The sequence below is a fragment of the Mastigoproctus giganteus genome, chromosome 5, assembly GCF_048544385.1.
Source record: "Mastigoproctus giganteus isolate SK-2022 chromosome 5, ASM4854438v1, whole genome shotgun sequence".
In the NCBI taxonomy this organism is placed as follows: Eukaryota; Metazoa; Arthropoda; class Arachnida; order Uropygi; family Thelyphonidae; genus Mastigoproctus; species Mastigoproctus giganteus.
This window is the reverse complement of record NC_143579.1, coordinates 16,556,332-16,580,114: the sequence shown is the minus strand read 5'-3', so window position 1 is coordinate 16,580,114 and position 23,783 is coordinate 16,556,332. Positions and strand designations below refer to the sequence as shown.

The 23,783-nt window shown below is 37.6% G+C and overlaps 1 protein-coding gene across 1 annotated transcript in view; it reads left to right on the top strand.

Annotated features, from left to right (window-relative positions):
* LOC150085204 (mitochondrial 2-oxoglutarate/malate carrier protein) overlaps positions 1 to 23,783 on the top strand; it is a 122,927-nt gene that overhangs the window by 78,674 nt on the left and 20,470 nt on the right. Inside the window, exons 6-7 of the mRNA XM_090373923.1 lie at positions 7,782 to 7,872; positions 13,934 to 14,024. Coding sequence (XP_090230049.1) covers positions 7,782 to 7,872; positions 13,934 to 14,024 — 182 coding nt within the window. The remainder of the gene's footprint in view (positions 1 to 7,781; positions 7,873 to 13,933; positions 14,025 to 23,783) is intronic.

The following is a 23,783-nucleotide window of genomic DNA, read 5'->3' as shown; positions in this document are numbered from 1 at the left end:
TTCTGAGCTAGAGGAAGAATCCCATCAGCATTGAGCATGCTTAAACCATTCAAGGCTTTATACACCTCTATCAGATCACCTCGCTGGTGCCTAGTCTCAAGACACTGTAATTTGCAAAACTTAAGCCTTTCTTCGTAAGAGCACCCCTTTGTTCCATTCACTAATCTTGTTGCCCTTCTCTGTACTCGTTCCAGCAGCTCTACATCCTTCTTGAAATGAGGCCTCCAGACCTGTATACAGTACTCTAGGTGTGACCTGACCATTGCCTTATACAATGGAATAATCACCTCCTTATCCCTGCTGGAAAAATTCCTGTATATCATTGACAATACTCCATGAGCTACTCTTGCAGCCCCTTCTGCACTGCTCAGAGAACTTCATATCTGCCTGCACAACCACCCCCAAGTCCCTTTCATTCTCTACCACTGTCAGTGTAGTACCACAGAGTTGATACGTTGCTCTGGGGTTGCTGTTTCCCATGTGTAGTACTTTACATTTGTCAATGTTAAACTTCATTTGCCACCTCTCAGCCCATCTGCTCAACCTTTCCAGATCCTGTTGCAGCAGCATAGTGTCAGTAGTGTCCTTGACAACCCTGCCAACCTTTGTATCATCTGCAATCTTGGACATTAAGCTTGATATACCATCATCAATATCATTTATAAATACAGAAAACAATAATGGACCTAACACTGAGCCCTGAGGGACTCCAATAATAACATTAGTCCACGATGAGCAGTGTCCATTGATTACCACTCTCTGTCTTCTCCCCCTCAACCACCTCTTTATCCATAGCAGCAGTTTGCCTCCAATGTCACACTGCTCCAATTTGTGTAGCAGTCTTCCATGTGCAACAGTATCAAAAGCCTTTCTAAGATCCAAGTATATAATATCAAAGTTATTCCCTGCATCCAGTTCTTTTGTGACTGCATCATAGTATCCAATCAAGTTGGTCAGGCAGGACTTCCCCTTAACAAAACCATGCTGTGTCTGAGCTATAACTGAAGTCTTGTCTGAATGATCCTGCAGTGCTTCTTTAACCAGTGCCTCCATTAATTTTCCTGGAACAGAAGTTAAGCTCACAGGTCTATAATTACTTGTGTCAGCCTTTGATCCTCCTTTGTGAATTGGGGTCACATTTGCACATTTCCAGTCTATGGGTACCTCCCCTGAGTCCAAGGAAGCTCTCATAATTATGGCTAAGGGTTTGCTTACTTCCTTTGCTGCCTCCTTTAATATAACTGGATAGATCCCATCCACCCCGGGTGCCTTTCTTGTGTTTATCTTCAACAGTTTCTCCTCCACTTTACTCCCAGTTATTTCAAGATTCTGTAGCTTACTGCTAGAGTTGAATACACCTCTGGCATTCCCCTTGCTGAATAACTCCTCATGTGTGAATGTCGATGCAAAATATTCATTTAGTTTGTTAGCTACCTGAGCAGGATCATCAACAGTTGACCCATCAATATCAAGTGGACCAATCTTGATTCATCCCCTTCCTTCTAGAGTTTACATAAGTAAAGAACTCTTTGCTGTTTTTCTTTGCATCCCTTGCCAAGGATTTCTCGTAATCTGCCTTCGCCTGCCTAACCTCCTTTGTAACTTGGTTGCATATCAACTTGTATTTATCATAGGCTTCTGTGTCATGTGTTAATTTGTAAGTATCCCATGCATTTTTCTTCTCTGCCATATGCCTCAGTAGTTCATCTGACATCCATTTTGGCCTAAACCTTGAACAATATTTCTTAGTTGGTATGTAAAGCCTAGTAGCTTCCAAGATAAGTTCTTTGAATGCTTCCCATTTTGAATTTGCTGTTGGTAACATCATCAGTTGGTCCCACTGTATAGAATTTAAATACTGTCTCAGTCCATCGTAGTTGCCTTTACGGAAGCAATAACCCTTCCCTTTACCCCTAATGGTAGTTACCTCTTTGAGTAAATCCCACTTCAGCACACTGTGATCACTGCCACCTAGTGGTTCATTTATCTGCAGATTCTTAATGCATGAAGAATCACTGCTGATAATCAAATCAAGAGTATTACTCCTTCTAGTTGCCTCCCGAACATGCTGATGTAGAAAACAATCATCCAATAAATCCACAAAAGCCCTGCTAGTGTGTGAGTAACCAGCCCCCAAATTCCAGTCAATATCTGGGAAATTAAAATCTCCCATTATAAGACTCTGATTTACTGGCCCACTCTATTTCCCTGTACAGTTCCTTATTATACTCATCAGAGTCATTAGGCCTATAGCACACTCCTACTCTCAATTTTGATCTCCCAATGCTTATGTCACACCAAACTGACTCAATACTGCACTGAACGGCGATGTCGACTGGCTTCACTTCCTTGGTTTTTATGTGTTTCTTAACTAATAGCATAACCCCTCCCCCCTTCCTATTCTGTCTATCCTTTCTGTAGACGTTGTACTCCCCAAATTGCAGTTCTGCATCCCTTATATCTGTGTGACACCACGTCTCTGATATCCCAACAATATCTGCCTTTGATGTTTTGAGCAATACCTCAAATTCATCAAATTTATTTACTAAACTCCTAGCATTGGTGTACACGCAAGTATACCTGCGCCTGTTTCTATTCTTAGCTACCCTAAAACAACCCATTTGTTTACTTGTACCGCAATGGCTCCCAGCAGTCTCTGAAATACCATGCATCTTGTTTTTCAGGCTTCTGCTCATTCTAATAGAAGCAGTGCAAGAATCTCTTTCACCTCTGCCAGTGGCTACTGTCAATCTATTGGTCTTTGTCTCCCCCCCCCCAATCTAGCAGTTTTCCGACCCACCTAACACTGCCTCAATAGCATCAGCAAATATTCTTGCACCCTTTCTATTTAAGTGTATCCCATCCCTGTAGAAGCAATGTCTCCTGTTAACAAGTACAGTCCAGGCTGAAAAAAATTTTACCCCTTGAGCCTTGCACAATCTTTCCAGGGCCGAATTGATCGACAAGGCTCTCATCATATACTCCCTCCTATCGTGTCTGGGCAGAATTGCAGACACTTTCAAATTCAACCCTAATTCTCGGCTTTTGTTCAACAGTGACCTGTACTTGTTAAGTAATTCTGCCGGTCTCCTACTCTTAATATTATTAGTGCCAACGTGTACAACTATATCACCTTTTGTGCCCTTAAAAGATGATATTCGCTCTACAACGTCATCAACCTTTGCCTCTGGCAGACATACCCTGGTCCTGTTCCACCTATCTTTTTTACAAAGCATGTTCCCCATTTCCCTGACAATAGAGTCACCAACAACTACTAGTTCCTTCGGGACCAGCGCATTCTGCCTTGGGGGTTGTCTCTGTGTCACGCGATGCCCAAGTGCAATCTCTGGCGTTGATGTGGGCAGCTGAGAGCTTGATGGGCCACTCAATTTAGTTTCTTCGAGGGCATCCACCCTGTCCTTCAAGCTCTCATATAGGCCCACAAGAACGCATATTATAAAGTAAATCATTGTTTGCTACAACAGCATCCTGTTTTATGTTATCATTACTGTACTGATGTGGGATTTACTTAAAGATGTAACTACCATCAAGGGTAAAGGAAAGGGTTTTTGTAAAGGTGACTACAGTGGTCTCAGACAGTTTTTTTTTTTAAATTCTATACAGTGGGATCAACTGATGACGTTACCAACTGTGAATTCTAAATGCCTTCAGGGACTTAATCTTGGAGGCTACTAGGCTTTTCATACCAACTAAGAAATACTATTCAAGATTCAGGCCTAAATGGATGTCAGATGAATTAATAAGGCTCGTGGCAGAAAATAAAAATGCATGGGATGCATATAAATTATCAGGCGACACAGAAGCCTGCAGCAGATATAAGCTAGTCTGTAATCAAGTCAAAAAGGAGGTTAGGCAGGCACAGCAGATTATGAGAAATCTGTGGAAAAGGAAAACAGCAAAGAGTTCTTTACATATATAAACTCTCGAAGGAAGGGATGAATCAGATTGGTCCACTTAATGTAGATGGTTCGACAATTGATGATACTGCTCAAGTAGCTGATAAACTGAATGAATATTTTGCTTCTATATTCACACATGAGGAGTTATTCAAGAAGGGAAATGCCAGACGTTTATCAAACTCTAACAAGGGGATAAGTGATTTTGTAATAACCGAGAGCAAAGTGAAGGAGAAATTGTTGAAGTTAAACATATAAAAGGCACCTGGGGCAGATGGAATCTTTCCAGTTATAATGAAGGGAGGCAGCAAGAGAAGTAAGCAAATTAGCCATAATTATGAGAGCATCCTTAGATTCAGGGAACGTTAGACAAATTTTTGTCAACAACGATCAATATGGTGTTATGTTGGCCCACATGATGTAAAAACTCATGCAAAATTTCAAGTTAATAGGTTGAGTGGTTCCAGAGATACAATGCTGTGACAGACAGACAGACAAAAAGACAGACATCCAAGTGACATTATAAGGGTCCTTCGTTAGACTACGGCCCCTAAAAATAATAGGTAACATAAATAACATAAGTAAAGATAATTTCATAATATAAAGTTTTTGTAGAATATTCCAAAATTTTATTAAGTTCTAATCCAACTTCTTTTCTTCTTTGTGTTTCTTGCTGAATGATGTTTCCGAAGCAGCCACGAATTGACATATTTTGTTGGATTGAAGCGGGTCAGCGGTGGGCCTACAATTTCATCAGGTGAATGTGAATGAGGATTTTCACAAATGAATCTGATCGCTAGCCCAACCAAAGCTTCGTTGATGACAAAAACAGTTTCTTCACTACTGTTTTTAAGAAACTTGATGAAATTGGCATTGTACTCAGTGTCCATCAAATGCTTCAATTCTTCCGAAACAATCTTTTCAATTAGGTATTCCCGAAATCCACAATGCAGATGTATCTCTTTCATTTAACTGTAACCTAATTGACAATTTCCTAATTTTTATTTTCATCAAATGCCAACATTTCACATTTAGAAGGTTTAATTAATACCTTCATTGTTCTTGTTTTCCTTCTCCCGTCATCGGTATTATCACTATTGTCACTTAGAATTCTTAAATTTTAATTTTTTTTCTTTTTTTGAAACTGTGAAAAGTGTCATTCGGATATTCAGGTACTGTAACCATGTAAACGGAGATGGGGGAAATTTACAGAAAAATGTGGATAACGCACTTCTGCGATCAACAGATGATTATTTTGGGGTAAAAGAAAATCACTCTCAATTCTCGAAAGGGGGTGCTTACAGTTGATTCACAGCAGTGTCTAACCTACGGCCTGCCCAGAAAATGAACTAAAACAGCATTTTAAATTTTGTTAATTATCAAAAAAATTTTATCATTAAATGTTTTGTTCAGTAAATGTAATTGTGTATTGTACTTAATAAAATTTTCGAATATTTTCTATTTTACTTTTACATGCAACAAGATATGGAAAATGTAACACACTAAAGAAATCTAACTTTGAATTTTTTATTGAATATGGCCCCTGTACGGGAAAAGTTTGGACACCACTGCAGTAGAAGGTTGACCAGAGCCCATTGGGTATACCTCTTGATCTGCTCACTGCTGACCCAGCACGACTTCTCCGTATGTGGGAGACAGGTGGTCGGATAGGTTTTACCAGGTTGTACCACTAAGTTGTAGAATGGTAATCCCTTTAGCTCTCTTAATTTGCGCACCAGCAGCAGCAGCAGCACTAATTGCCCGAAGGCCAGAAATGTGAATAGTGTGTACCAAGTTAATTCTCTCCTAATCCATTCGCTATATGAAAATTTTCTCACTCAACAGAAATTATTTTAAATGTAACTTCCAAGGGGAATTCAAAATAATTCACTATAAAAGGACTTTGTTAAAAAGAGGTCCGACTGAGTAATTTAGAATTATAAAAATGGTTATACAGTTTTATATAGAAAATATCTTAACAATAGACAGTGAAAAATGCAAATTTAGTTAAATAATTTTAAGTTTATTTGAATAGTAGGTAAACATGTGAAAAAATTTACAGAACATTACAAATTTCGAAGTGCACTGCATCCAAATGTCACTGTTAATAAAGGCGCAGGTTCGCCGTACTGTTGCGCACCGTCCCAAAAAAAGCACTGCTATTGCACATGCAAGACTACTATACAAATTGGAGCAGTATGGCATTAAGGGAAAGTTGCTACAGTGGATAAAAGGATGAGTGGGAGAAGACAGTAGTAGTCAATGAACATTGCTCTTTGTGGAATAAAGTTATTAGTGGCATCCCCCAGGGTTCTGTGTTGGGTCCATTGTTATTTTGTTTATGGATGATGTTGATGAAGGTTATCAACATCATCCATAAACAAAAATATATCTTGGATATATATCAGGCTTAATATCCAAGTTTGCAAATGATACGGAGGTTGGAAGGGTTGTTAATGACACTAATGACAGTACGCTGCTGCAACAGGATCTAGAAAAGTTGGGCAGATGGGCTGAGAGTGGCAACTGAAGTTTAAAATTGACAAATGGAAAGTACTGCATATGGGTACTAGGAACTCCAGAGAAATGTACCAACTGTGTGCCACTACACTCAAGGTAATGGAGAATGAAAAGGACCTGGGGGTCCTTTTTCCCATTCAGATATGAAGTTTTCTGAGCAGGCCAGACAGGCTGCCAGAGTGGGTTATGGGGGTCTTGTCAATGATATTAGATATACAGGAATTTTTCTAGCAGGAATAAGATAGTGATTATCTCTTTGTATAAGGCAATGGTCAGGCCACACCTTGAGTGCTGTGTATAGGTCTGGATGCCTAATTTTAGGAAGGATGTAGAGTTGCTATAACGAGTACAGAGAGAAGGGGAACAAAAGGGTGCTCTTACCAGGAAAGGCTTAAGTCGTGCAAATTGCAGTGTCTGGAGACTAGGCACCTGCAAGGTGATCTGATTGAGTTGTGTATAAGGCCTTGAATAGTTTGAGCAGTCTCAATGCTGATGGGATTCTTCCCCTTGCTCAGATTACGAACCTGAGTGGGCATAAACTAAAATTGAGGAAAGACTGTTGTAAAATAGATCTGCAGAAATTGCCTTTAGTCAGTGGGTAGTTGATTGCTGGAACAAACTTCCATCTGTTGTTGTGGAAGGTTGATGGATTAAATAAATTCAAGGAAGAGTTTGACAAACGTTTGGAATGAATGAATGGGTGGGTGAAATGGGAAGGTGTGTTTTTTTTTTTTTTTTTTTTTTTTTTGGCAGCTGCTGTATAAGCTTGATTTCTTGCATGTATGTTTCTGCTAATGCTAATATGTTTATAGATACTAGCTAATACAAGGAAAATAAAGAAACTTGTCAGTTCAAATTTTTTTTCCCATAATTGTGATCATAGTGAATTTGTTTAAATAAATAGCTTCATTTTTCTAAAATCATCTTCACTTTCTTACTTTTTCATCTATCTATAGCTCCATAACCATATTTCATATGTAATACCACACCAAAAACCTTGAAAGCAAAATGTGGCCCTTGTGCCCCTAAACACCAGAGCAACAACCACAATTGTGACCATCAAGAATCAGACTCATGTTCATAATAAATAGCATCTCTGAATGGCAATTACCTTAGGAATCAGCCCTTGAAGTTTGACAAGAGTTGTGATATCTCCTGAATAGTATTTTATAATGAACCATCAGATTTCATTTATTTTGGTGAAAATAAGAATAATAATAATAACACTTCAGTAAAAGATTTATCATATATATATACATTAAAAATGCTTTTGCATAAATTTGTTTTTTTGAGTTATTGCATTAAATATTATCAAGTTTTTACCAATAATTTATCTTAATTTAGACTACCTCTTTCTGAAAGGAGAGGCTACAAGAATGTATTTGATGCACTGATTCGAATTACTAGAGAAGAAGGCCTCTTCACATTATGGAGGGTATGTTTAATTAGTAAATTAACTTTTTTTTTTTTTTTTTTTTTTTGTAAGTGTTTTGCACTCAGATGTAAATATAATTTCAGTTTGCCTAAACTAGTAACCCACAGGCTATATGCTGCTTTCAAAAGCTTATAGATTAAAAATTAAATTAATGATTTAACACCCTCTGTACACTCTGATCAAGAATAATTTATTAGATACAATGCAACCTTGATTTAACTAGTATTGGAGGACAGCTTTTGTGCCCACATTATAGCCAAAAATAAAATTTAACTAGGTTTTTTTTTTTTTTTTAATTTTGTAAAATGGATACATAGTGGCTAAAAGACAAACCTGTTAAGCAAGCATTTTTATATAAGAAAATTTCATTTTAAACATGTCTTTTTATTTTTCCATTTTGCTACCAGTGGACAGAATGGGTCAAATGTTTCAAATGGCAAATGCTCAGTCACTGTAGGGTTTTTTTTTTTTTTTTGTTTTGTTTTTTTTTAATACTGCTGTACTTTAAAAATATTAAACAGCAATGCCAAATGTCTTATAGCAATCCGACACTTTCAAACGAGACATGTTTAAAGTGTATAAATAGGAAATAAGGAACAACTGCAGGGGCTCACATCTGGTGAGTATGGGCTTGGCACACCTAGGGTCCTGAGCTGGATATTATCATTTTTCTCTTTCTTGGTGATTCCCTTCTACTTCTGACTCTTGTTCTCTCTCTCTCTCTCTCTCAAGAATTTTTTTTTTTTTTTTTTTGGCTGGTGCAGCATAAGCCTCAGGCTTCCTTGCACTATATGGCTAATAATAATAACTGAGTCACATAATCTAAATGCCACTGTAGCTGTTTATTGGTTGCCTCAACCATTGCTCATCTTATTTGTCCTGTTTATTTGTTCAGTGATTATTTTTGCTACGAAGTGCATATGTCTGCTCTGGTAATTTCTGTCAAAGACAGTAATTTGAAATCTTTTGTTTTCAATCTTCTCTGACTTAAAACCTGTTTATCCATTTCTGTCAAATTCATCTGTTGCCACTATCATTTTCCCAACTCCACTAATCGCTTAGACTCTTTGATTTCCCATCTTTGAAACTCACTTTTCCAGTCCAACTTTCCTGACAGTGATGTAATTTTCCTTGCCAATATTAATGTTCACAATTTAATGGCTTTAATTTTCTAGTCACACAGACTCTGGTAAATGAACAGCTTGTTCACGTACCTTCCAAGACCTACCAGACAATTCTAACCAAAAAATAATAATAATTAGAAAACATTGCCGAAAATTCCTTGCAGCTTATGTTCCAAAGATATGCTAGATGCATGTAGTGATATATATTTCTTATAGACCAGACTATTATTTTTTGTCTCGTATCTCAGAGGCCTTAGCTGTCTTACTAGTTTGTCCTCAGATCCCGAGAAAACAATCAATAAAACCCTACTTCTTTAAAAGTATGTGCATCATTAATTCAGTATAACTGAACATGAATTAAAATATGCCCTTCAGCTGTATCTGATTAGAGTTGCCAGTATTTTTTGTTTTGTTTTTTGGTAAGGGTAGGAGATCTGAGGTTTTACTTAACAAGTACGGGGCAATGCAGTAAAACCCTACTTCTTTCTATAAATCTTGCATCTAACAAGTGTGAAATTAGCACTGTTCTTAATGACGTATTTTAATCCAAACCTGGCTCACTCTCTCTAAAGAAAGTGACAGTGGGTTCTGTGATGAGCAAATTCATTCTACACTGACATTTTGTTACATAAACATAGGTGATTTTGCATTTCAGATATGTGCAATAAAATATTTTTTTCCAAAATCTGTCTTCTAAAATGTGAGTGCACCTTATATCCCTCTTCTTCACTTCAATGTGATAATTTCTGTTTTCTGAATTATTCTTGTGCAAAACTCAGAAAAAAGTATGTGCATAATTAATTCAGTAGAACCAAACCTGTATTAAAATGTCCTTCAGCTGTATCTGATTAGAGTCGCTAGTTTTTTTTTTTTTGGTAAGTCATTTTAGAATTAGTACTTCATGACTTCAATGTGATAATTTCTGTTTTCTGAATTATTCTTGTGCAAAACTCAGAAAAAAGTATGTGCATCATTAATTCAGTAGAACCAAACCTGTATTAAAATGTCCTTCAGCTGTATCTGATTAGAGTTGCTAGTTTTTTTTTTTTTTTTTGGCAAGTCATTTTAGAATTAGTACTTCATGGAAATGTGTTGTGGGAAAAACAATGTGGCTAGTTAAGAACAATTCAGATTAAATAAAATAATAATCAAAATATACAAAACAAAAGTAACATCAACTACTTCTCTCTATCCTCAGAGCCATCTCAGTTCATTAGTCATAATTTCCCTCAACCTCCATCTGGGTTTCTTCCCCTCAACTTTTCCTGCCATCACCATCCTTCATCAATCTTCTACCTTGCAACACATGCCCAGTTTCTCTACTGCCTTCTGATTATTTCAGTCAAACATTTCTTCTCACCCACATTCTCACTTTACATCCCATCTTATCTTTTCCATCATTCTCAATGTCCATGTCCATGCTTCATGAAGTATCACACTCCATACCAAACAAAGTACCACTCTCTTCCTTAAATACCAATTCTAATCTTACACAGAATATTCTTCTTTGCTTGTCTAAAGCTTTTTTATCCATTACTATTCTTATTTCTCTACTGCTCTTTGCTTCTTCCACCATTAGGCTACCTATACTAGTTCACCTTCTATTTTCTCTCTCTCTCTCTCTCTCTCTCTCTCTCTCTCTCTCTATTTCAATATTTAATTCATGCAATAAATTTTTCCACTCTCATAACCTTTGTCTTATACACTTTTCTTCTTCTTTTCCTTGGTTGGATTACTGTTTCAAAATTTCTCATATCAATGTTTGCTCAGATCATGTCAGTGAAATTATTCTTGTAAGAATGGAATCCTTTCTTCCACACTCCACTTTAAAATCTTGTCCTTTATCTAAACCTTGGTTTTCCAATAAATGTGCTAAGGCTGTTCAAGAGAAGAACACTGCATATCGTAATTGTCTTTTTTCCAATTCTTCAGTTCCATTTTCTGCCTACACCAAAGCTCGCAAAAATTGTAAAGCAGTTATTAATCAGTCCAAACTAGATTTTGAACAGGCTAAGAGTAGAAAACTTGCTTCTTACCCTAATGGTAGCTGAGCATTCTGATCTCTTGCCAAAGCTTTTGGCGCAAATTTTGCCGATCTCTGCTCCCACCTCTGTTAAAACCAGATGGTTCTGTTGTCACTTCAGCTAAGGATAAAGTTGACCTGCTAGCATCCTATTTTTCTTCCAACTCATGTATTAATGATCTTGGTAAAACACCTCCCGCCATTCCCAACATGCTCCATTCAATGCCTCTGTAGCCAGGTGACCACCAAATATGGAGGATGTGGAAAGGTCAGGGAATGACCACCGCATATCATCAGAGCAACATGGCCTTAGTTGCTAATGCTCCTAAAAAAAACCAAATAATAATAATAAATCAATGTCTCCTGTGGTCTTCCATCAAAAGGATGTCAGAAGAATTTTGATGAATCTTGATGCTAAGAAAGCTCCAGGTCCTGATGGTATTTCTCCACTAGTCCTCAAAACCTGTGCTCCTGAACTTATTCCTGTTCTTTGCTGCCTTTTTTTCACTTTTTTATTCCAAAGGTGTTTTTCCTTTGCTTTGAAATTTGTTCATATCTAGCCAGTTCCTAGATATGAACTGGGAACCTAAAAAAGGTTTGTCAACCTAAAAAGGGTGACAAATCCCTAACATCCAATTATCGTCCCATTGCAATTACTTCTACTGTTTCTAAAGTAATGGAGAAATCAATTAACTGCCAACTCCTAAACTACCTAGAAACTTTCCGTCTGATCAATGATCGCCAGTATGGATTCCATCAGTGTCGATCCACTGGTGATATTCTGGCTTATGTTACCCATTTATGGGCAAATTCAATGGAAAAGTTCGGTGAAATGCAAGCAGTTGCTCCTGACATCTCAAAGGCTTTCAATTCTGTTTGGCATGGATGTCTTCTAAACAAGCTTCCATCTTATGGTTTGCCAACTGTTTTTTTTTGTAATTGGTTATCCAGTTTTCTCTCTGATCGCTCACTGAGGTTGATGGTAGATGGCTCTCTGTCTTCTAACTTCTCCACTAATGCTGGTTTTCCCCCAAGGTTCAATTCTTTCCCCCACTCTTTTCCTCTTGTATATTAATGACCTTCTTCCATTGACTGTAAATCCTATCTATAGTTTTGCCAATGAAAGCACATTGCATTCTAATTTCCATTTTGAGAAACTTTGCCCTGCTCAATCAGCTTCAACTTCTCGAATATCCACTACCAATTCCTTAAATGCCCATCTCCAGGTAATTCTCCAGTGGGGCAAAGACAACTTAGTTGATTTTGATCCTTCTAAAACTCCGTCTTGTCTTATATCTCGCAAAAAGGGTTCTTCTGCTCCTACGCTTATCTTTGGTGACACTCCGATTTCTAGGCAAAATGATATATCTCTTTTGGGGCTTACCCTGACTTCTAACCTCTCTTGGCACAAGCATATTACAAATATTGCTTCTTCTGCATCTAAAAAACGTGGTTTTCTCTTTCACTCTCGGCATTACTTTTCTTCCAAACAGCTGTTCACTCTGTACAAATTGCAATTCCGCCCTACCATGGAATATTGTTCCCTCACCTGGGGCGGTGCCCCCAAACCTCTCTCAGGCTTCTAGATTCCATTCAGAAGAGGGCAGTTAGGTTAATTAATGACTCCTCTCTAACAGTCTCTCCACTCACTGTCTCATAGATGTACTGCTTCTGCTGCATGCCTTTTCTACAGATACTTCCATGGGCACTTTTCTTCTGAATTGGCTTCTATAATTCCCACTCTCTCTTTCAAAACAGACAAAACACGTGCTGCCACCAGTCAACATCCATTTAATGTCCAACTTCAAACTCATAGAACCAACTTTTCATCTTCCTTGTTTATTCATTCAACTGCTGTTTTATGGAACAACCTTCCTTTATATGTATTCCCTGAAAATTACAGTCTACAGAAGTTCAAGTCTAATGTCAACAAATATCTTCTTTCGTCTTCTCAACCTCCAACCTAAGCACGGTACTAAGTACTATAGGTTCTAATACCTCTCGTGTTTGGGGTTTTCATAAAAAAAAAAAAAAAAAAAGTCCCAGGTTCTTTATTTACCTTTAGCTTCAACAGTATATCCTCCTGCTTCCTTTAGTTATCATAAAATCATTTAACTTCCACTTAGATATACATCTGGTATTCCCCATTCCCTAAAAACTTCATGTGTAAATGTAGATTTATTTTTATCCAGTGGACCAATGTGGTTTATCCCTTTCCTTTTTAACATAAAGAAAGAATTCTCTATTATCTTTTTTTTTTTGTTTTCATTCTTTGCCAAAAAATTAATATGACATTATGTACCATAATAACCAAATAGGTTACACTCACTTCACACATCTCTGTCGGCTTACAGGAAATGATCCTCCACAGTGTACATACTGCTCGCAGTCACCTACAGTAAAACGTATACTCCTTCAACGTAGTTTGTTTAACAATGCCCAACAAACTTCTTTCAGTTTAGTTTCAGGTCTACAACAACCTCTGTCTCTCAACAGCATCATAGTTAAAGAAGCAAATCTCTCCAAATTCTTTCTCTATTTAAAACAAATTAAAATGTATGACCATTTCTAACTGCTCCAGCAGTTCTTATATGTAAAGTCAATTGATTTGGGAAGCACAATACGGCCTAAGTAGCCTTTGCACCAGAAACTACTACCACCACCACAACAACAACGATGACAGTTGGCTAACTATAGTCGAGTTAAAGAGGCCTTTAAGAATTTCTTTGTTCTCTGACAGGGATTTGAGCTCACCTCTCCAACCAAGCGAGAAGAGGTGAATGACAGTACTTTAGTGGAGGACAAATATTGGTACCATGTGTAAGAACTATATATTAAATACAAAAATAAGCTTCTTTTTTCATATTGATTGTGTTTTCACTTGTGTATGATAATTACTTGATTTATTTTTCAGGGATGTTTGCCAACAGTGGGTAGGGCTATGGTGGTTAATGCTGCTCAATTGGCATCTTATTCACAAGCTAAGCAGGCACTGCTGTCATCTGGTAATTTTGATAGATTTTTATTTTTTAATACTGTTAATCATTAGACAACTAGAAAGGGAAATATTTTAGAAAAATTATTTTGTGGCATAACGTAATTTAAAATTGTATAAATATCCTAGACATGTAGCATTCATATTTATTTAACTTAGATAAAACAACTTTTTGGGTTTAGTTTAATAGCTCTTTGTTATTAAAGATATCTAACAGTGAGCAAAGTTAATTTTGTTAACAGTGAGCAAAGTTAATTTTGCGCACGGCATGAACAAAATAAAGGATAACTGCATTGATCTTAAATATTCTTTTAGTGGCATGGTGTGTAGGTATATCAAGAAATGGAAATTGGTGAAATAATGAGCACTTAAACATGCATGAAGTGTAATCTGCTGTTAATTTCTTAAAGAATTACAGATTACTCTCAGACATTTCATGGTACTCCCTGTACCACTTCTTCAGTGAATTCCTGTAATGCTGTCCTTATGATACCAATATCCTCACATGAGGTTTACACATGATGTGAAGCTGATAATGTCATAAGGACACAACATAACAGGAATTTACTGAAGAAGTGGTCAGGAAGTATCACAAAATAGAGAACAATTTGTAATTCTTTTAAGTAATTAAAGGCAGATTATGCTCTACACAGGTAGTGTTGTAGATTGGCATTTAGTATTCATTATTTAACAATTCCCCTATTCAATTGGGATAATCACCTTCTTGTCCCTGTTGCAAAACTTGTATATCATTAACAAAACCACACGAGCCAGTCTACACTGTTCAGGGAACTTCGTGTCAAACTGGCTCAATTATCCTTAAGGAATAAAAGAGACTTAAGGATAATTTATACAATTATCCTTAGGTCTCTTTTATTCTCCACCATCTTGAATGCGCTACCATCCAGTTGGTATTTTACATTGGGATTACTGCTGCCCATATGCACAATATATCATTGCATTTATCAATGTTAAGTCTCAGTTGCCACTTCTTAGGCATACCACTCACTGCAGGTCTCTGCAGTGGTATGCCTTGATTTCTGTAATTAACTCCTGCCCGATCTTTGTGTCATCTGCAAACTTAGACATCCACAAGCTGGAGATACCTTCATCAATATGGTTAATAAAAATTGAAAAGAGTAAAGGGCTCTAGTACTTAACTTTGAGGCACTCTCCTAATAACATTAGTCCAAGAGCAATGCCTATTTATAACAACCTTCTGTTTTCTGTCACTCAAGCATCCCTTTATCCATAGCAGTAACTTGCCCCCTGTGCCACACTGCTCTAGTTTGTATAGACGCCTCTGTAGCTAGGTGGGAAGGAGCAGCAGTGCATAGCACACGCTTCTTGATTAGACCGGGGTTCGAGCCCGTCACCACCAAATACTGAGGATGCAGAAAGGTCAGGGAATGACCACCGCATATTCCGGAGCAATATGGCCTTAGTTGCTAATGCTCCTAAAAACCAAATAACAAACAATCTAGTTTGTATAGCAATCTTTCATGTGAAACAGCCAAAAGCTTTACTGAAATCTAAGTATATAATGTCAAAATTATTTTTTGCATCCAATTTCTTTGTTACTCTGTCATAGTAAATAATCACGTTAGTCAAACAAGATCTTCCCCTTAACAAATCTGTGTTGTGCATGCATCATAACTACCTTCCTGTCAAGATGATCCTGCATCACTTTTTTATTGATTATATTACACTGATTCTATTATTTTCTGTGGAACAGACCTCAAGCTTAAAGGTCTGTAATTACTCGCTTTGCCCTTAGTTCTTCCCCCCCCCACTCTTCAATAGGAGAGAGACCTTAGCACGTCTCCAGTCTGTAGGGGCTTTCTCTGAATCCGTGAATGGTCTCATAATTATGGCTAAATTATCAGTAGTTATCAGTGATTATCAGTGATTCTTCATGCATTAAATTATCAGTGATTCTTCATGCATTAAGAATCTGCAGATAAAGGAAACACTAAGTGGCAGTGATCACAGTGTGCTGAAGTGGAATTTACTCAAAGAGGTAACTACCATCAGGGGTAAAGGGAAGGGTTTTTGCTTTCGTAAAGGTGAATATGGCTGTGGTCTGAGACTGCATTAGCAAAGGCACATGATGCAAGAAAGCAAGCTTATATAGCATCAGTCAAAAAAAAAAAAAAAAAAATCCCTTATTTCACCCATCCTTTTCTTCAAATAGGACTATGAGGTTGGGAGAATTCATATTCACAAGCAATTAAATTGATACACCAACCATGTTATATTAAAATAATAATTTAATACTGCAAAATAAATGTACTTAACATAGATATTATAATTAAAACTATTTACAATAAAATAATACAAATAAAATAAAATAAGAGCGATAAAAGTATTATAAAACGTTAAAATACGTTAAAATAAAATACTTTAAAAGACTTAAAATACCGGATACTGAAGCTTTCAGAGGCATCCACCTCCTTTCTCAACAGTACATTTTTAATTGTAACACATCCTTAAATAGCAGGTTCATGGCTCACTTGGTTCCACAGGCGCATGGGCGATATTCCCCTCACGCGTGCTAGAACCGGAAATGGCTCGGGAGTGTGCTAGGCGGAATCGATCATCCCATCCGAGTACTGCAGCCTCAAGGAGGGATGCATACGAACTCCCCTGTCTCTGTTAATGGTATTGTTCTCAGATGAACAAATTCGTAAGCTCTCGAGCCATTTGCAGTCCCGAAATTTCACCCATCCACTCGCTCCAAATGTTTGTCAAGTTCTGCCTTGAATCTATTTAAGCTATCAACTTCTACGACAGATGGAAGTTTGTTCCACCAATAAACCACCCACTGGCTAAAGGCAAACTTCTGCACATCTATCCTACAACCGTCTTTACTCAATTTGAATTTATGCCCTCAGGTGATTATTCTGAGCCAGAGGAAGAATCCCATCAGCATTGAGCATGCCCAAACCATTCAAGGCTTTATACACCTCAATCAGATCACCTTGCAGGTGCCTAGTCTCCAGACGCTGTAATTTGCAAAACTTAAGCCTTCCTTCATAAGAAGAAAAGGCTTAAGTTTTTGTCTGGAGACTTCAACCCTTTGTTCCATTCACTAATCTTGTTGCCCTTCTCTGTACTTGTTCCAACAGCTCTACATCCTTCTTAAAATGAGACCTCCAGACCTGTATACAGTACTCAAGGTGTGATCTGACCATTGCCTTAAACAAGGCAATGGTCAGACCACACCTTGAGTATTGTATACAGATCTGGATGCCTCATTTTAAGATTTAAATTCTATATGGTGGGAACAACTGATGATGTTACCAAGAGCAAATTCAAAATGGGAAGCATTCAAAGAATTAATCTTGGAAGCTACTAGGCTTCTAAGAAATATTGTTCAAAGTTTAGGCCTAAATGGATGTTAGATGAACTAATGAGACATATGGCAGAGAAGAAAAATGCATGGGATACATATAAATTAATGAGTGACATGGAAGCTTATGATAGATATAACTTTGTCTGTAACCAAGTCACAAAGGAGATTAGGCAAGCAAAGGCAGATTATGAGAAATCCTTGGTAAAGGATGCAAAGAAAAACAACAAAGAGTTCTTTACCTATGTAAACTCTAGAAGGAAAGGGATGAATCAGATTGATCCACTGGATATTGATGGTTCAACTGTTGATGATCCTGCTCAGGTGGCTAACAAACTAAATGAGTATTGTGCCTCTACATTCACCCATGAGGAGTTATTCAGGAAGGGGAATGCCAGAGGTCAGTTAAACTCGCAGTGAGCTAGATGATTTGTAATAACTGAGAGGAAAGTGGAGGATCAAATTGTTGAAGATAAACATAAAAAAGGCACCCGGGTGGATGGGATCTATCCAGTTATATTAAAGGAGGCAGCAAAAGAAGTAAGCAAACATTTAACCATAATTATGAGAGCTTCTTTGGACGCAGGGGAGGTACCCATGGACTGGAGATGTGCAAATGTGACCCCAATTCACAAAGGTGGATCAAAGGGTGACACAAGTAATTATAGACCTGTTAGTTTAACTTCTGTTCCAGGAAAATTAATGGAGGCACTGGTTAAAGAAGCACTGCAGGATCATCTAGACAAGACTTCAGTTATAGCTCAGACACAGCATGGTTTTGTTAAGGGAAAGCCTTGCCTGACCAATTTGATTGGATACTATGATGTGGTCACAAAGGAACTGGATGCAGGGAATAACTTTGATATCATATATTTGGATCTTTGAAAGGCTTTTGATACCGTTGCACATGGAAGACTGCTGAACAAATTGGAGCAGTGTGGCATTGGAGGCAAATTTGCTGCTATGGATAAAGGGATGGTTGAGTGGGAGAAGACAAAGAGTGGTAATCAAGGGACACTGCTCATCCTGGACTACTGTTATTAATGGAGTCCCTCACGGTTCAGTGTTGGGTCCATTGTTGTTTTCTGTATTTATAAATGATATTGATGATGGTATATGAAGCTTAAAGTCCACGTTTGCAGATGATATGAAGGTTGGCAGGGTTGGTAAGGACACTAATGACAGTATGCTGCTGCAACAGGATCTAGAAAAGTTGAGCAGATGGACTGAGAGGTGGCAAATGAAGTTTAACATTGACAAATGTAAAGTACTACATATGGGAAGCAATAACCCCAGAGTGACGTATTAACTCTGTGGTACTACACTGACAGTGGTAGAGAACGAACAGGACTTGGGTGTAGTGATGCAGGCAGATATGAAGTTTTCTGAGCAGTGTAGACGGTCTGCACGAGTAGTTCATAGTGTTTTGTCAGTGATATACAGGAATTTTTCTAGTAGGGTTAAGGAGGTGATTATCTCCTTTTATAATGCAATTGTCAGGCCACACCTTGAGTACTGTATGCAGGTTTGGAGCCCTTTAAAAAGGATGTAGAGCTATTGGAATGAGTACAGAGAAGGGCAACAAGATTAGTGAATGGAACAAAGGGTTGCTTGTACGAAGAAAGGCTTAAATTTTGCAAATTACAGTGTCTGGAGACTAGGCACCTGCGAGGTGATCTGATTGAGGTGTATAAAGCCTTGAATGGTTCGAGCATGCTGATTGATTCTTCCTCTTGCTCAGAATAATCACCTGAGAGGTCATAAATTCAAATTGAGGAAAGAGAGAGAGATGTAGGATAGATGTGCAGAAGTTTGCTTTTAGTCAGTGGGTAATTGGTTGGTGGAACAGACTTCTATCTTTTCTTGTGGTAGTTGATAGCCTAAATAAATTTAAGTCCGAGCTGGATAGGTATTTGGAATGAATGGAGGGGTGAAATGGGTTTTTTTTTTTTGGCTGATGCTGCATGAGCTTGCTTTCTTGCATCATATGCCTCTACTAATGCTAAAGGTTTTCTTACTTCTTTTGCCACTTCTTTTAATACAGTTGGATAGATGCTGTAAGCCCCCCATCCCTTATTTACTTTTAGCTTCAAATAATTGCTCTTCCACTTTCTTCTCAGTTATCACAAAATAATTTAGCTTCCAATTACTAGGTATATTTCTAGTATCTCCCATCCTTAAATTTCTTTACACATGAATGTGAATGCAATATATTTTTGATTTGTGAGCAATATGAACAGGATCATTACTTGTTATGTCATTCATATTTTTTTACGGAACGATGTGGTGCATTCTCTTTCATTCTAGTGTTAACATTAGCAAAGAACTTTTTCCTATTTTTCTATATATTCTTAGCTAAAGACTTCTCATCTGCCTTAACTGGTATACCCCCCTCCCCCTTCCTTTATTAATTTTCTTGCAGACCTATTTGTATTTGTTGTAATTTTCTGTCTCTCCTGATAATTATACTAATCACATGCATTTTTCTTCTCTACCATTAGTCTCACCAGTTTATCTGGCATCTGTTTAGGCCTTAAAACCTGAACAGTATCTCTTAATTGGTATAAAAAGCTTAGCAGCTTTGATTACTTCCCTGAATATTTCCTATTTAGAATTTTCAGTTGGTAACATCATCAGTTGGTGCCAATGAAAATAATTTAAAACTAAGACCATTCTTGTCACCTTTATGAAACAAAAGCTCTTCCTCTTACCTTGATATAGTTTTATCTTTAAAGTAGATTCCTTATCAATATGTTATGATCACTACCACCTAGTGGTTCCTTTATCTGGATATTTTTAATACATGAAGAGCCACTGCTGACAGTCAGATCAAGTGTATTGCTTTCTCTAGTAGTCTCTCTAACATGCTGGTATAGAAAACAGTCATCCATTACATCCAGAAAAGCTCTACTGCTATGTTAACAACATCCCACAAATTCCAGTCAATATCTAGAAGTTACAGTGGCAGCCATATAAATTGTATTTACCCTCTTAAAGGTTAATATTTCCTTAACTCCCTCTATAGGTAAAATTATGTTATCTCAAGACGCTATTGCATCATCCTGTAAAACTAGTGTGACATTGCATAACCTTGCAATGCTGGATGCAGGTGAATGCTGGAATAGCATCCACCTGCTGGTCCAGTATGATCAGTGAACTTATTACTACAGCTGCTTGTACACTTAATTAACTCCAAGGAAGAAAAGCATAATTATTGCTTTTGATAGGGAGAGGTTTTTTTGTCAACATATAGCAGCAAAAATACGTTAAAAAAATCTGGAACTGAACTGAAATGGAAAAGTACTGCAGCAGAGGGCAGAATTTTGAAGAGTCTATCTGTCCATGAATATTGTGCATGTTCCACAGACCTAGAATCCATATGAAAGGAGCATACAGGGATAAATGGTAGGGATAGAACTGTCCAACAAAGATTTCTAAAAGCATATTGATCTTGTAAGAAGTGCTTATTGACAAAATCCCTGAGTTAAAAATGACTAACCTGGGCCAAAGAATATGCTAATTGAACAATTTAGTAATATTCTGTAATATTCTCTGATGAATCCAGATTTAATCTCCATGGATCGGATAGTAAATACTAAATCTGCATAGATATAACAAAGCTTATTACCCTGACTGTATTCAATCAGCAGTAAAGTTTTCATTGGACCAGATGGTTTGGAGGTGCTTAACAAGCAAAGGAGTGGGTAGAATACATTTGGTAAATTGTACTACTAATGGTGACTACTATAAAAATTTTAAAGGAGGCTCTTTTGTCTTTTTCTTTTTTTTTAATCTTTAGGTAAAGATGTTGATGCAAGACTTTTACATTGTGATCAAATGTGTAATTTATGCTACATATTCGATTTTTATCACTGACCGGAAATAGTCCTGACCTGAATCCAATTGTAAACTGCTGGAGAGTTACGGGACAGAAAATTGCTGCTAAAAAGTCATCAAGCAAGGTAACATTGCAAGAAACCAGTATTCATGTATGGTATCATGAACTAAGCACCAATTATATCAAGAATATGATACACTCTGTGCCAGGCAGGCAGGTGCAAGTTGGTAATTAATGCTCTTGGTGAGCAAACAAAATATTAATATCTGTTATAGAAGACCTAATGGTATCACAACAATATTTTTTGATGCTGGTATATTTTTTTAATCTTTTTACATAATGTTAATTTGAAATATATGTCAAATGTATGTCACACTGAAAAAGCATTCATATGGCCTGCAGTGTATTTCTGTGATTATTTTTAAATAAATGTGTCTAAATAGTTTTTTCTTTCAAGTTACTTTCTTGTTAGTAAAAAATGCATAATCATTTTACATTAGTGATTAACAAATTTGAGGCTATAGCATTAGTTGAGGCATATGATGCAAGAAAGCAAACTTATACAGTATCAGTCAAAAAAACCCCCATTCCCATCCAGTCAATCCAAATGTTTGTCTAGTTCAACCTTAAATTTATTTAAGTTAACTTCCACGAGAGATGGACGGAGCAATATGGCCTTATTTGCTAATGCTCCTAAAAACCAAATAATAATAATAATAACAACAACAACAAACAAACAAGAGATGGAAGTTTGTTCCATCAATCAACTACCCACCAACGCCTTATACACCTTGATCAGATCAACTTGCAGGTGCCTAGTCTACAGATGCTGCAACTTGCAGAACTAAAGCCTTTCTTGGTAAGAGCACCCCTTTGTTCCCCTCACCAATCTTTTTGCTCTTCTTTGTACTCGTTCTAGCAACTCTACATCCTTCCTAAAATGTGGCCTCCAGACCTGTTCATAGTATTCTAGGTGTGGCCTGATCTTTGCCTTTTACAACGGGATAATCACCTCCTTGTCCCTGCTAGAAAAATTCCTAGACTTGCTCTGGCAGCCCATCTGCACTGCTCAGAGAACTTCATATCTGACTGCACAGTTACCCCCAGATCTTTTTCATTCTCCTCCTCCGCCCTGGGTGTAGTACCACACATTTGGTACGTTTCTCTTCAATTACTGCTACCCATATGGAGTACTTTGCATTTGTCAATGTTAAACTTCAGTTGCCACTTCTCAGCCCATCTACCTAACTTTTCTAGGTCCTGTTGCAGTAGCATACTGTCTTTACTGTGATTAACAATCCTGTCAACCTTTGTATCATCTGCAAACGTGGACGTTAAACCTGATATACCTTCATTGATAAATACACAAAACAACAATGGGCAGAGCACCGAACCATGGGGGACTCCGCTAATAACATTAGTCCACGTAGAGCAGTGTCCATTTATTACCGCTCTCTGCCATATCCCACTCAGCCATCCCTTTATCCATTGCAGTAATGCCCTTAATGCCATATCGCTCCAATTTGTACAGCAGTCTTCCATGTGCAACAGTATCAAAAGCTTTCCTGAAAACCAAGTATATGATATCAAAATTATTTTTTCCATCCAGTTCCTTTGTGACCACATCATAGTATCCAATCAAATTGATCAGACAAGACTTCCCCTTAACAAACCCATGCATTGTCTGAACTATTAGTGCTGTCTTGTATGTGATCCTATATCACCTCTTTAACCAGTGACTCCATTATGTTCCCCGGAACAGAAGTTAAACTAACAGGTCTATAATTATTTGTGTCACCCTTTGAACCCCCATTGTGAATTGGGGATACATTTGCACATATCTCCAATCCATGGGGACCTCCCCTGACTCTAAGGATGCTCTTATAATTATGGCTAAGGGTTTGCTTACTTTCCTTGCTGCCTCCTTCATTATAACTGGATAGATTCCATCTGCCCCAGGTGCCTTTCTTGTGTTTAACTTCAATTTCTCTTCCACTTTGCTCTCATTTCTTACAAAATCACTTATCTCTCTGTTAGAGTTTGATAAACTTCTGGCGCCGACCGGGCTAGCCGAGTGGGTAAAGTACCTGCCCGGCAACCCAAAGGTCGCGGGTTCGATTCCCGCCTCGGGCTTGGATCAAAGTACTGCAAAAACCTTGGGAGGTGCAATATGGCCACAGAAGCCGATGCGCCAATAACTACCAAATCAAAAAAAAAAAACTTCTGGCATTCCCCTCCTTGAATAACTCCTCATGTGTGAATATAGATGCAAAATACTCATTCAGTTTATCAGCTACTGGAGCAGGATCATTAATAATTGAACCGTCTATCTTAAATGGGCCAATCTGACTCATAACTTTCCTTTTAGAGTTTACATAAGTAAAGAACTCTTTGATGTTTTTGCTTTTTTCTGTGTATCCTTTGCCAAAGATTTCTTGTAATCTGCCTTTGCCAGCCTAACCTCCTTTGTGACTTGATTATAGACTAGCTTATATCTGCCGCAGGCCTCTGTATCACCTGATTTATTTATATGCATACCATGCTTTTTTTTTTTTTTTGGCACGAGGCTCATTAATTCA